At 40.9% G+C, this 12,981-nt stretch overlaps 1 protein-coding gene across 1 annotated transcript; it reads left to right on the top strand.

Annotated features, from left to right (window-relative positions):
* The first annotated feature begins 2,197 nt into the window (after positions 1 to 2,197).
* ppp4r3b (protein phosphatase 4, regulatory subunit 3B) lies at positions 2,198 to 12,817 on the top strand. Its single transcript, XM_034681913.1, has 16 exons — positions 2,198 to 2,912; positions 3,510 to 3,565; positions 3,901 to 3,999; positions 4,154 to 4,777; positions 5,092 to 5,169; positions 5,693 to 5,809; positions 5,947 to 6,063; positions 6,745 to 6,876; positions 7,188 to 7,290; positions 7,382 to 7,423; positions 7,767 to 7,925; positions 9,272 to 9,441; positions 9,543 to 9,682; positions 9,779 to 9,927; positions 10,026 to 10,165; positions 10,556 to 12,817. Exons 1-16 carry the CDS (start codon positions 2,771 to 2,773, stop codon positions 10,658 to 10,660), a joined length of 2,373 nt encoding a protein of 790 aa, XP_034537804.1. The 5' UTR covers positions 2,198 to 2,770; the 3' UTR covers positions 10,661 to 12,817.
* The last annotated feature ends 164 nt before the right edge of the window (positions 12,818 to 12,981 follow it).

Here is a 12,981-nt window from a genome sequence, read left to right as displayed (position 1 = left end):
GGTTATGCGTGTGAGTTTGGCCTTGTTTTTAACAGATAACATGTTGAAGAAGCAGGTGGAACAATACAGGAGGATGGATTGAATCATGCTTTGATACAGTAGCAGGAGGAGATGGGGGTTACAAGTTATAAATCAGCTGTTTGACTTGTTGGTTGTATAGACAACTTTTTTTATACAAAATGTGTGGAAAAGCACATGTCATGTTTTCTAATCCTATTTTAAAGAATATGATTGCGTCTCATTTCTGTATTTTTTTAATGTAACATCTGGGGGCCATTATTTGGTGATATACACTACCAGTCAAAAGTTTTGAAACACCTTCTCATTCAAGGGTTCGTATTTATTTTAACTATTTGAAACACTGTAGCTTAATACTGAAGACATCAAAATTATGAAAGCACATGTATAGAATTATAGAATTAACAAAAAAGTGTTAAACAAACCAGAATATGTTTTATATTTTAGATTCTGTAAAGTAGCCCCCTTTTTCATTCATGACAGCTTTACACACTCTTGGTATTCTCTCAGTCTGCTTCATGAAGTGGTCTCCTGGAATGGTTTCTAATAAACATGAGCCTTGTCAAGAGTTCATTTGTAGAATGACTTTCCTTCTTAATGTGTTTGAGACCAGGTTGGACTCACTGTGGGCTGTGGTGGATAGATGCAAACAGAAGAAGCTAGAGGTCATTCTAAATTACACAGATCATTCACTTCACAACTTCTTTGTGGACCAGAGAAACAGCGGCATTGGAAGGCTCATCTCTCTGCGCTGCAGGACTGAGAGATAGGCTACAGAAAATAATTCACCCCTGCAGCCATTAGCCTTCATAACTCTCTAGCCAATGAGAGATGTGCTAACAGACACCAAATGACTTACTTTCATGTGATTTTTTATAATTTCATCTGCCAACAACAGAATTTCACTTAGGGATCAATAAAGTGCAATCTATTCTACATTCTATTCTCTATTAGTTGTGTTGTTCAGAGGTAGGGTTAGTACAAAATGGACAGCCCTTTTTGACTACTGTTGTCATCCATATCATGGCAAAACCATATTATTTCACAGTTCTGATGTCTTCAGTATTAAACTTTTGATGCTTCAGTTTGTAGATGCTTTGATTGACTACTTTTGTTCTGAAACCCATGATGTGTTGTAATGTTTTAGAATTATGTGTTGTTTGTCTGTAACTTTTATGGAATGTGCTGCTGCTGATCTTGGCCAGGACACACTTGAAAAGGAGATTTGTAATCTCAATGTGGTTTTCTTCTGGTTAAATAAAATAAAATAATAAACTGCAATGTCAAAAATATTTAAAATAAATTAAAAACATTGCATGAGAAGGTGTGTCCAAACTTTTGACTGGTTGTGTAGTTTTTAAATCAGAATCAGAATCAGCTTTATTGGCCAGGTATGCTTGAACACACAAGGCATTTGACTTGGTAAACTGTGCTCTCTTTGTACAAGGCATAAGAATAAGACATACAAATAAAAATAAAAATATAATTACAATAACATCAGCTATAAATACAAAAGAACAACAAATAGGCATGACTAATATGTACAGACTAAAGTAATATGATAATAGTGCAGTGGTGAGTAGCAGAGGTAGTTTTTACATTAAAAAAAATAGTAGTTAAAGGTGCTGTGAGGAACTTTTGTTTTGTATCGATTCTGGCGCCCACCTTGTGGACAAAGTGATACCTCTTGTCCAATACATGCAAAAGTAGTGTTTTCAACAAAAGCCTCATCCTGTCGTGTTTAACAGTCAGCTTTATCAGGCAATGTGGTTATTTTCCATGAAACAGTCAAATAAAGGTTGTTTCTGAAGAGAGATGTCCATCATCTGGTCTGACACCAACCCCCCCCCAGGGCAGTTTCAGGCATTAAAATTACAACAGAGAAGGTGCCAGTGTTGCTGCTGATGGACTTAATTGCTATTGAAGGTTATAAAGAGGCATCAGTATCATTTTCAGTCTGTTTCTCAGCCATTTCAAAGCTCCTCACAGGGCCTTTAAATAATAAAATAAATAAAAATTTTTGAATTCTGCTTGGAGAATTGTTACATTGTATATTTACATGTATATTTACAGAGTGTATTTATCTGACAGGTATGACACTGTTGTGTTTTAGTGTTCATCAGAGTGACAGCCTGGGGGAAGAAACTGTTCTTATGGCTGGTTGTTTTGGTGCACAGTGATCTGTAGCGCCTGCTGTGTATTTATTCATTAGTAGAGGCTCGTATTTTGCCTTGTCATAGTTGCTACCAATGGAAAAAGTACCCTGAAATATTGCATGTGTTACATGTGTGTATATCATGTAACCTGCAAGCAACTGCTGCAGTTCCCTGTCTCGCCTGTAGGTGGCGCGTTGAACTGGGTTTTCCATTGGATGATGTCGCTCGGAGGAGGAGACCCCGCGGCAGTTAGCGCTTGATTGACGTCGAGGAAGAAAAAGAACACAAGATCGGATTACAAGATGGCGGTCTGTGGACGTTAGCAAGAAGGCCGTTAGAGTTGTTGTGTTCTCTGTGAATTTCACTGTTTGAAAAAGAGGCCTCCTGTCAAGCTGTCTAACGTCGTAAACGTAATGTGTTTATGGAATAACTACCGGCGTGTTTTACTGCTACAGTGAACTTTATAAAAGACGTGCATGTTTTTATAACATGCAGGTGGGAACAAAGTTAACAGGTCGAGGGTAGAAAACACCAGACGGGGTGAGGTGAGCGCTTGGTAGCCGCTAGCTAGCCTGCTAGCTCGGACTCGGTTAACCATGTCGGACACTCGGCGGAGAGTGAAAGTTTATACGCTGAATGAAGACCGGCAGTGGGACGATCGGGGTACCGGACATGTTTCGTCAACCTTTGTTGAACGGTTGAAGGGGATATCGTTATTGGTCCGGGCCGAATCAGACGGTAAGTTCTCAGTTAGCATAGCCACATTGACGCTGCTAATGGTTAGCGTTTGCATGCTACCGCTTGGTTGTTCGGACACAAGGCTTCCAATTGACCACTAAGTGCACTGGGCTTACTTATTGGGCTGGCTGCATGGTCCATGCTGTAGCGGACGGAACCATTGGTTTCGTACTGTGTGTACATCCAGTGTCGACACTAGCCCTGGTTTAAAGGCAATCTTTTATGAAATAGCTCTTGCTAGCAAGCTCGTTGCATTAGCAGGCGACGTGATCCTAGCATGGGGGGGCCTTCAAAGTCTATTCTGAAACGTACTTTCTTATCATTCCCAGCAAAATAAACCATTATGTGTGATTGGTAAGTTGTGAAAAATAAACCTTAATGGGGCCTGTCATGTATAGCACGCTATTTTGTCATTAGTCCAACTTTGTACCATTACAACTTTACCGTTGAACATTGTCTCTTCAGTGTTAATTGTTCTCTGATGGGCAGGTTTAATGAAGGTAACCTTCACTAGTTATCCTAAGTTATTTTGGCTAAACATGTTTTGATCATTTGTACATGTTAGCGTGAAAGGTAACTCATGTATCTTTGTTTTAGGATCACTACTGTTGGAGTCGAAGATAAGCCCGAATACTGCATATCAGAAACAACAGGTAAGAACAGATCAGCTACAAAGGCCATGGACTTGTAAACCCGTTAGATTGAAATTCTCAACACTTTCAGAATAAGTACGTTTTGTCCCAGATATCACAACGCTGAGACTTGTTGCTGGCTAATTACTGCAACAATGATGCAGCATATACAATCAGACTGACTATCTGTCCTGATATTAAACATTGGAAACTAATACACATGGTCATTACACCACTTTTACAATTGTGTTTACTTGTTTAAAACTTGCGTGTATACCTCAGTGTTCTAATGCATGTTGTAAATAAGATGAGCATTTCTTTGTGCAGAGTTTGAAGTTTCTTCCTCCCTCTTTCAGGACACACTGATTGTTTGGTCGGAAGCAGATAATTATGACCTTGCCTTAAGTTTCCAGGAAAAGGCTGGCTGCGATGAGATCTGGGAGAAGATTTGCCAGGTAGAGTCAACAAGTTGTTTCCGGTTTTGTGTATTTAACGTAATTTGTTTATTGTGGAGTACACAAACAGAAGTCGAGCCAATTAACTGAAGCAGTACATTAATGCCTCCTGTTAAATCCTGTTTGTTCTATCTTCATGTAATTTGTTTCCTAGGTTCAAGGCAAGGACCCTGCCCTGGACATCACCCAGGACCCCATTGATGAGTCAGAGGAGGAGCGCTTTGAGGAGATTCCAGAGACAAGCCACCTGGTGGAGCTGCCTCCATGTGAACTGAGTCGTTTGGAGGAGATCGCTGACCTGGTCACCTCTGTTTTGTCTTCGCCAATCCGCAGGGAAAAACTTGCCCTGGCCCTGATGAGCGAGGGCTACATCAAGAAACTGCTGGGTCTTTTCAGAGTATGCGAAGACCTGGACAACAGGGAAGGTCTACATCACCTTTATGAGATTGTCCGTGGAGTATTATTCCTCAATAAAGCAGCTCTCTTTGAGGTAATGTTCTCTGATGACTGTATCATGGATGTGGTGGGCTGCCTCGAGTACGACCCAGCGCTAGTTCAGCCTAAACGGCACCGGGAATTCTTGACCAAAACGGCGAAGTTTAAGGAGGTGATCCCTATCACGGACTCTGAGCTGAGGCAGAAGATCCACCAGACATATCGAGTTCAGTACATCCAGGACATCATCCTGCCCACACCATCGGTTTTTGAAGAGAACTTCCTGTCCACGCTCACCTCCTTCATCTTCTTCAACAAGGTGGAGATTGTCAGTATGTTGCAGGTAAGGATCAAACCAGGTAACCTGTGTTATTCTTTATACTAACATGTATCAATAAATTACTGCTTAATGAGATTTCTCTGTATTGTATGTTTTCATTGCCAGTTAAACATGAACACCCTTGATGATAAATGCATAATTTGGAATCTTTAAATGTATTGATTTTGGTGTATAGAATACTAAGTATTGTCTGATTATCAAGCACATGGACGCCCGGGCACTTTTTTGATTTAGTGTTTTGTCAAGTGGAAGATGTTTCTGTTCATCGAGTTTTGTAATGTTGTAAATTGAAGGTATCTTGATTTCTTCTGCCACAGGAGGATGAAAAATTCCTAACAGAGGTGTTTGCACAGCTCACAGATGAAGCCACAGAGGACAGTAAAAGAAGAGAGCTTGTAAGTCAGACTACTTCAGGTCTCCTGGCGAGAGGCTGTGCTAATGTTTTGGAAGTGTTTGGATGGTATTGAGATGTTGGCTTTTTTTGCTATGAGAGAAAAATGTGTTTAGTGTTACTATCTCGTTAAATGCCTGAATTCTGCTATCTAATATACGTATATAATTTAATCCTGATATGGGTCATTGATTTGTTGAGGGCTCACTGTGAAATCCGACATGTTTGTGTGTTTTTGTTTTTATAATTATCGTGATAGTGTCTTTTTCTGTATTGGTTTGTAGTACACATGTCAACACTGAAATAAGAACTTTTTGAATTGTCCTTTTGAAAGGCCTTACACCAGAAGTTTGTAGGGATCTGTTAAACAAACTTTTTATTGACTAAACCAGAAATATTTGTCCCCCTTGATGTGCAAGATCACGCATGAAACACTTCTTGGTGATTTTTGTCACTCATCTCACACTCATGACTCTTGACGTGTCAAATGTTGATTGCATTTGTTCTTTTTTTCTTCTCCTCCTCAGGTGAACTTTGTCAAGGAATTCTGTGCTTTTTCACAAACCTTGCAGCCTCAAAACAGGGACGCTTTCTTCAAAACTCTGGCAAACTTAGGCATTTTACCTGCTCTTGAAATAGTCATGGTATGTTGGCTTTTGCATGAAAGTGAATATTTCTGATCTCTGTTCCAGCATACTCCATGTTTTTTTTTCTCTCTCCAGGTATGTGTAGTATTTGCTGTGTATCCAAGTTCTAACTTTTGAGTTTTGTCTTCTTGTAGGGAATGGATGACCTGCAGGTTAGGGCGGCAGCTACAGACATCTTTTCTTACCTGGTGGAATTCAGCCCCTCCATGGTCAGAGAGTTTGTCATGCAGGAACCACAGCAGACTGATGATGTAAGAATCTAAAAAAACACCCAAAACTAAGAATGTGTGGTTCTTCCAAGGATTGTGTGAAGTATTTATTTGTAGCCCAGTAATAGTGTGTCTATAAGAATGTCTCAACATTGATGATAATGTTTGAATTCTGCTATAGTGTCAAGTTGGTTGGTACAAATTTAAAATGTTTCCTGTGTGGTGTACAGTCATTGATACAGTATTATCCTTGTTTGTTTTGTGTTGCATTCATATTGCTTACTCGTGTGCTTAGACAGCTTCAAAGGCCTCTACAGTTGTGCTCACCCATACTGAGTTATAGAGGTAAACTATGCTCCAATCTCTGATGTATGCAGTGGATCAAGATCTTAAACAAGTTTGAGGCCACAGGACCTTCAACTAATAGAAACCTTTCTATTGATTTGAGGCGCTGGTTACTTTTAAATAATTGATATTTTATAGGCTCTTGTTTGCTTTATATTTTTTTGCACTGTCTACTTTGCTACTGTGACACTTGAATATCACCGTTGTGGGACCAGTAAAGGACTATCTTATCTTATCTTAACCTTCCAGGAATAAAGCGCTGCACTGGTCAGAAAAGCCAGTATGGTTAGGGTAGCATTTTCATCCCATGACATTTGTTAATGTTCATTATCAATAGGAACCTGACCAGGTGTCTTCTTCTTTTGTTTTTGTTTACAGGATGTGTTGCTGATAAACGTTGTGATCAAGCAGATGATTTGTGACTCTGACCCAGAGTTAGGAGGGGCCGTCCAGCTTATGGGTCTTCTCAGGACACTCATCGACCCTGAGAACATGCTGGCTTCAACCAATGTGAGTAAAAAAAAACACACACACACACACACACACACACACACACACACACACACACACACACACACACACACACACACACACACACACACACACACACACACACACACACACACACAGGCTATGAAATTATATGATGATAAGTCTAAATCCAATTAAAGCTGTAAGCACCAAAGAATAGCTGAATTGCTGTAAAATCAAATTTCTTAAATTGATTTTAAAACTGAATCATAATGCTAACCACTGAAATGCAAACTTTTTTTTGCACTAACACTGACATTCATCAACTCTTGTCTTCTGTTTTTCTGAAGAAAACTGAGAAGACAGAGTTTCTAAGTTTCTTCTACAAGTACTGCATGCATGTCCTGACTGCTCCTCTGCTGGCAAACACTGCACATGATAAAAACTCAAAAGGTGAGTTGGGGACAGGGACCAATCTTAAACGTTTCAGTGTCAGGCTAAAATAAATACAGAATCTGACTGATCATTCTGTCTGACCTTTCAGATCTGCAGGAGGGATCAACTAAAATCAACCCGGTCTGTCCAGGTTAGTGTTACATTACTCTGCATTGAACCACCTAACAGCAAAGATCTTGTGCATGCCAGCTTGCTAGAAAAAACTATTCCTGGGCCAGAAAATAACATCACTATTATTGTTTTGTCATTATTGTTGGCACCAGAAAGGATAAAATAAACGACTTAACAATAGCTTTAATGATGCAGTGGCTGCAATGTTTCATAGTAGACTCATAAAAAAGAAGGATGTCTTGTGTATGTTCAGAGAACAGTTTCATTTTGAGAAGTTTTTCTTCCTCTTGTTGTGAATTTTAGAAATGTTGGCAAACATGTTGTCTGGTTTTGAAGAAGCTTTGTTGTTTGTTTTTGTGCAGACAACTTCCAGACAGCTCAGCTGCTGGCACTGATCCTCGAGCTTCTGACCTTCTGTGTGGAGCACCACACGTACCACATCAAGACCTACATCATGAACAAAGACCTGCTCAGGAGAGTGCTGGTGCTCATGAACTCCAAACACACCTTCCTCGCGCTTTGTGAGTCCCCCACACATTCGAATGCCAATTATGTGGGCTTTGCATATTGAGTCCTTTTTGTATGTTTTTCAGATACGCAAAAACATTATGCACAGGAACCCTGTACTCTGAATCTGATGTTTATTCTTCTAATCATTACAAAAAAATCACAGTATGAGACAAAGGAGCAATCAAGCAGTGAGGATCATTTTTATTGATTCTTTCACTCATTGAAAAAAAAAAAGAGAAAAGAAATCACTGGATCCATCCCTTTTTGAAAACATGTTGAGAGCAAGTAGAGTTTCATCTACTGACAAGGGGGCTGCAGGATTATCGCTTCTGTGTATTTCAGGATTTTAGTGGTCCTGTTTGATATGCTTCTAGTGATTATGGAAGTATCATAGACACTTGAATCTGGTGGATAATAATATAAGATAATGGTCAATGGTGGTCTGTATTATCTCAGGCAGAAACTCCTCAAAGCACCCTCCAAATTATTTAAATGCAGTGTTTCCCCTACCATTATATTGAGGTGGCGGGGCGCCCCCCAAACAGCAGCACCCGCCCCCTCCTTGGAAGTTCAGTTAATTTTATTTTCTACATATCGCCAGATCACAGCAGAAGTAATTCAGGGCTACCTCTCTTATAGATCAGGTCTATACCTTGTTCTTTTATTAAACACACTAAATATTGCCGTATGCAATTTATCTTATTTACATGACGGGATGTCATTTCTGTCTCTACATGGTCGCGTGTCTACAATGCTCATCTGCTCTCTGTATTGCACATGGCAGACAAAAAGTTGCAACCACCACAAGAAAAGCAGAAAAAAATCTCTCAGGACCATCTCTGTGAGGATGGCAACTATCGCTCTCCTGTGAGTAGCAGGCGCAGTAGATCTCCTGCTCTGGGTCCAAGTACAGAAAAGAGCCCAAGTGCTCCACGCTCTGCCCCTGACCAGCAGCAAAAGTCCAGTCTCCATCGTATTTCAGGTTTTGACCTAGCTTGGCTGACGGCTTGGCTGACGGATAGATAGATAGATAGATGGATGGATGGATAGATAGATAGATAGATAGAAAAAACATCCAACACCCCCCCACCCCAAGGCTGTAAACCTATGGGAAACACTGAAATGGATACGAAAAAACATGGAATAAAGAACCTGTTCCGAAAAATATACCGACTGATCAAAGTGATTGAGTCAGCCTTCAAACATGGTTGAAATGTATGCCAACTTCAGACGCAAAAACACACGCACTGTGCAAAGGCCTTTAGTCTTTTCCTCCCTGCATTTAGTTTTGGTTGTACTCCTTTATGTGTTTTCTTTAACAGGGCTTTATTTTGACTGTACTTCCTGTTTCTGTCAGGTGCCCTGCGTTTCATGCGCAGGATCATCGGTCTAAAGGACGAGTACTACAACCGATACATCATCAAAGGGAACCTGTTTGAGCCCGTCATCAATGCCCTGCTGGACAACGGCACCCGATACAACCTTCTCAACTCAGCCATCATCGAGCTCTTTGAGTTCATCAAAGTGGTGCGTATACACAAATACAATTCACAGTGTCTGTTAGTTTAGCATGTCGAGATGTAAAGGAGGTTGTTTTTGACTTTTCCACCCTGTCTTGTTCTTTCCAGGAGGACATCAAGTCTCTCATCGCTCACATTGTCGATAACTTCTACAAAGCACTTGAATCCATTGAATACGTCCAGACTTTCAAGGGCCTGAAGGGTCGGTACGAGCAGGAAAAGGACCGACAAAGTCAGAGACTCAACAGGTTTGTTGACTAAACATGAAGATCACATCGTTACTTTATCCTTTTTCTATGTGACAACTTTAATTACATTTTTTTCATTTCTTAATCTTCATGTAGATATCGTAGAGACGCACGGTCGTTGGACGAGGATGAGGAGTTGTGGTTCAACGATGATGACGACGACGACGATGGGGAGGCTGTGGAGAAGAGTCGTATGGAGGACGACTTCTCCGACAGCTACGGCAAGTACATGGAAGCCAAAAAAGGTAGGCTTCTTTGGTTTGTATCACAATTTAGAGTTTCTCCCTGTGATTGAAACCCCCCCCCCTTTCTGGCTTTACATTGATAATCTCTATCCCTGCAGGGGCTGCCAACGGAGCTAATGGTGCCAATAATAATGGGAAAGCTGCTGTGATCCCACCGGCCTCACCTGCAGTCACTCCAAACAACAGCTCGACTTCCTCTGTTAAAACTGTTGCTCTTCCTGCCACACCAGTCGTGAAGGTAACCATATCTTTATACATCATTCACTCAAGTCATTTAAAATCTTTCACCAACATCACCCCCACTGTAATCTTATTGTTCATCATACAAGGCATCATGCCTAAAATTAAAATGAAGCTACTAATCTGCAACGTTAGATGCTTGTGTGCCTTGGCCTAATGTGAATAGGCATACAAGGTTCTGACAGACAGACAGACAGACAGACAGACAGACAGACAGACAGACAGACAGACAGACAGACAGACAGACAGACAGACAGACAGACAGACAGACAGACAGACAGACAGACAGACAGACAGACAGACAGACAGACAGACAGCACCTGAGGAATACATCATATTAAGTCTTATTGATGTCTTTGTTGATTACTGTCTTGCCTTCTCCTCCTAGACTGCCCTGGTCGGTTTGGTGGACTACCCTGATGACGAGGACGAAGAGGAAGAAGACGAGGAGGAAGAGCAGTCACCCAGGAAGCGACCTCGTCTGAGCTCTTAAGGCTAACTGTCCTCTTGTTGACTTCAGTGGATGGACACTATGTCCCTCCCATCCGCCCTCCTCTGGTTGTCTCATTGGTCCTCGGCCCGCTTGAGACGCACAAAGACAAGCTCCCACCTCACTCGGTCTCTCCTGATCTCGGCTCCTCTTTTTCTCTTTTAGTGAAGGAGATGAAGAGCTTCTCTTTTTTTAAAAGAAAGACAGATCAGTCTGTTTTTCCAGCCCGATGGTTTTACCCTCTTTTTTTTTTCTGACAGTCTCCTCTTGGAGATAAACTCTCCTTCTTTCTCCTGAGGAGAAACTCATTGATCCTTAACAAAACTCATTCCTCCTTTCCATTCACCTGCTCTCTTTCTGAACTACTTTGTCCTCCTCATTCTCACTCCTATGTACCGACCAGTGAGGCTGCGGTGGAAATAACAGTGCCAAGGCGGTTCCCACTCTACCCTGTTGCTATAGCAACAGTAGTGGGGAAGCTGCGGTACTACAGCAGCCTCAGAGGAGTCCCTCTCATGTCCTCGTTTTGAACTCTCCTTCTCAAACCAGAACCAATGAGCTCCAGAGACAGAGGGAGCCAGTACACAACCAGCCAGCATATGAACTGTTGAGCGGGCCAGTCAGGCTAGCAGGACTAGCCATCGTAGTGATAGAAAAAGCTTGACTGGCTAAAGTAGTGTGTGTGTGCCACCCCGCCACAGAACTGCTCACTTTAGTAGTGGATAGAGGGATCAAGAAAGCATAGAGGAATACAACATGTTGAGAGACAAGGGAGGTAACAAAATGTACCAAGATGAAAACAAAGCAGTAACGTGGCTTAGAGCCAGAGGAGCAGGACTCAAACCTACAGAAGCCATGGCATCAGATCCGAGGCTTACACACACACACACACACACACACACACACACACACACACACACACACACACACACACACACACACACACACACACACACACACACACACACACACACGACTGAATTAGCCAGGAATCCTGTATTTCATGACTTTGTTAAAAAGTACTGTACAGATGTTTTTTTTCTTTTTAATCATTTGCCCTGATCTGATTTTCATAAGGGGAGACAGATACCTACCTACCTGTGTATTTTTGTTGTTGTTGCACAAAAGGTGGAATAACTGTTCACCCTTCAGTCCAGTTTATTTGATTCAATGTAAAATGCAGAGAAGATGCAAATGCTGGTTTTAAAATAACGTATTAAAACTGCAGTAAAATCTTTTTTGCAGCCAAATTTTTGAGGATGTCTGGAGTTTGTATTTCAGTGGATTCAACAGTCTAGAGGCCTCATTGTGACGCGCACACCTAGCCCAGTTTTTGTTGACCAGGTGACATGCTTCAGAGTCGGATTCCAGAGGTTCAGCTGTACCTTCTCCTGCACAGATCTCAGGTTCAGAGTTCAATAAGCATCAGAAACATACAACGTTCCATCTTTTAGTGTGCTTATTAACATCTTACATTTAGAACTGAATGGAGAATTGTTGCTGTGAGTTAGAAAGAGGCTTGAGGTGCTAGTATGGAGGTCCTAAACGTTCAGCACAAGAATTCAGCTTTCTTTGACGTCTAATTCTAACTTCTCCTTAGTCTGTCCATTAGAACATTTACAGACCACCAATACATTGAAGGAAACCTTTTTTTTTGTAAACTGAAGGATCAAATGAGCTGCTTTTTAAGTAATGAAATCATAGCCCCAATTTGCGGTGTGGTTTTTAAGTTCAAAGTGTTTGGGGAGAAGTCAAAACACAGCACATGTATTACAAAGTGAGACACCTCATGAGACATTTCAGTGTCTGGTTGAAACATTTCTCTGGTGGTGTCCTCTCATCTGGTCACACCACAAGCACACTGAAAATCTAAGGATGGGAATCAAAATTAGCTAAAAAAAATAAATCTGTCCTAACATTCAAACTTCTAAATAAAACCACGAGCAACATCAGAGCACAAGTAGATGATCAGACAACTTTCAGGAGTGCAGCAGTACAAGTTGTCATTCCCATGGTCTGTAAGCATCACCCAAACAATATGACTGTTTCTGCTCTCCTTTGATGAATTTGTATCAAGTGCATTTACTACCACTATCCATTCTTAACATTTGTATGATTTTATTTGATAAGTTTTGAAATTAAATGTGACCCTGACTTGAACTTTGGAATCAAGCTTTGTTTTAATTTACTAATTTGTTAATTGGAGCTAAAATCTTTTTGATTCTGAACATTTAATTTGACTCCAGATGGTTGATAACAGATGTAAGACATTAGTAAGTGAAGATAATTGTGAATGGTGCCATATTGCCATTGCATAAAATAGT

Source organism: Notolabrus celidotus, chromosome 4 (genome assembly GCF_009762535.1).
Source record: "Notolabrus celidotus isolate fNotCel1 chromosome 4, fNotCel1.pri, whole genome shotgun sequence".
NCBI lineage: Eukaryota > Metazoa > Chordata > Actinopteri > Labriformes > Labridae > Notolabrus > Notolabrus celidotus.
The sequence above is the reverse complement of the archived record's forward strand: the minus strand, read 5'-3'. Positions and strand labels throughout refer to the sequence as shown.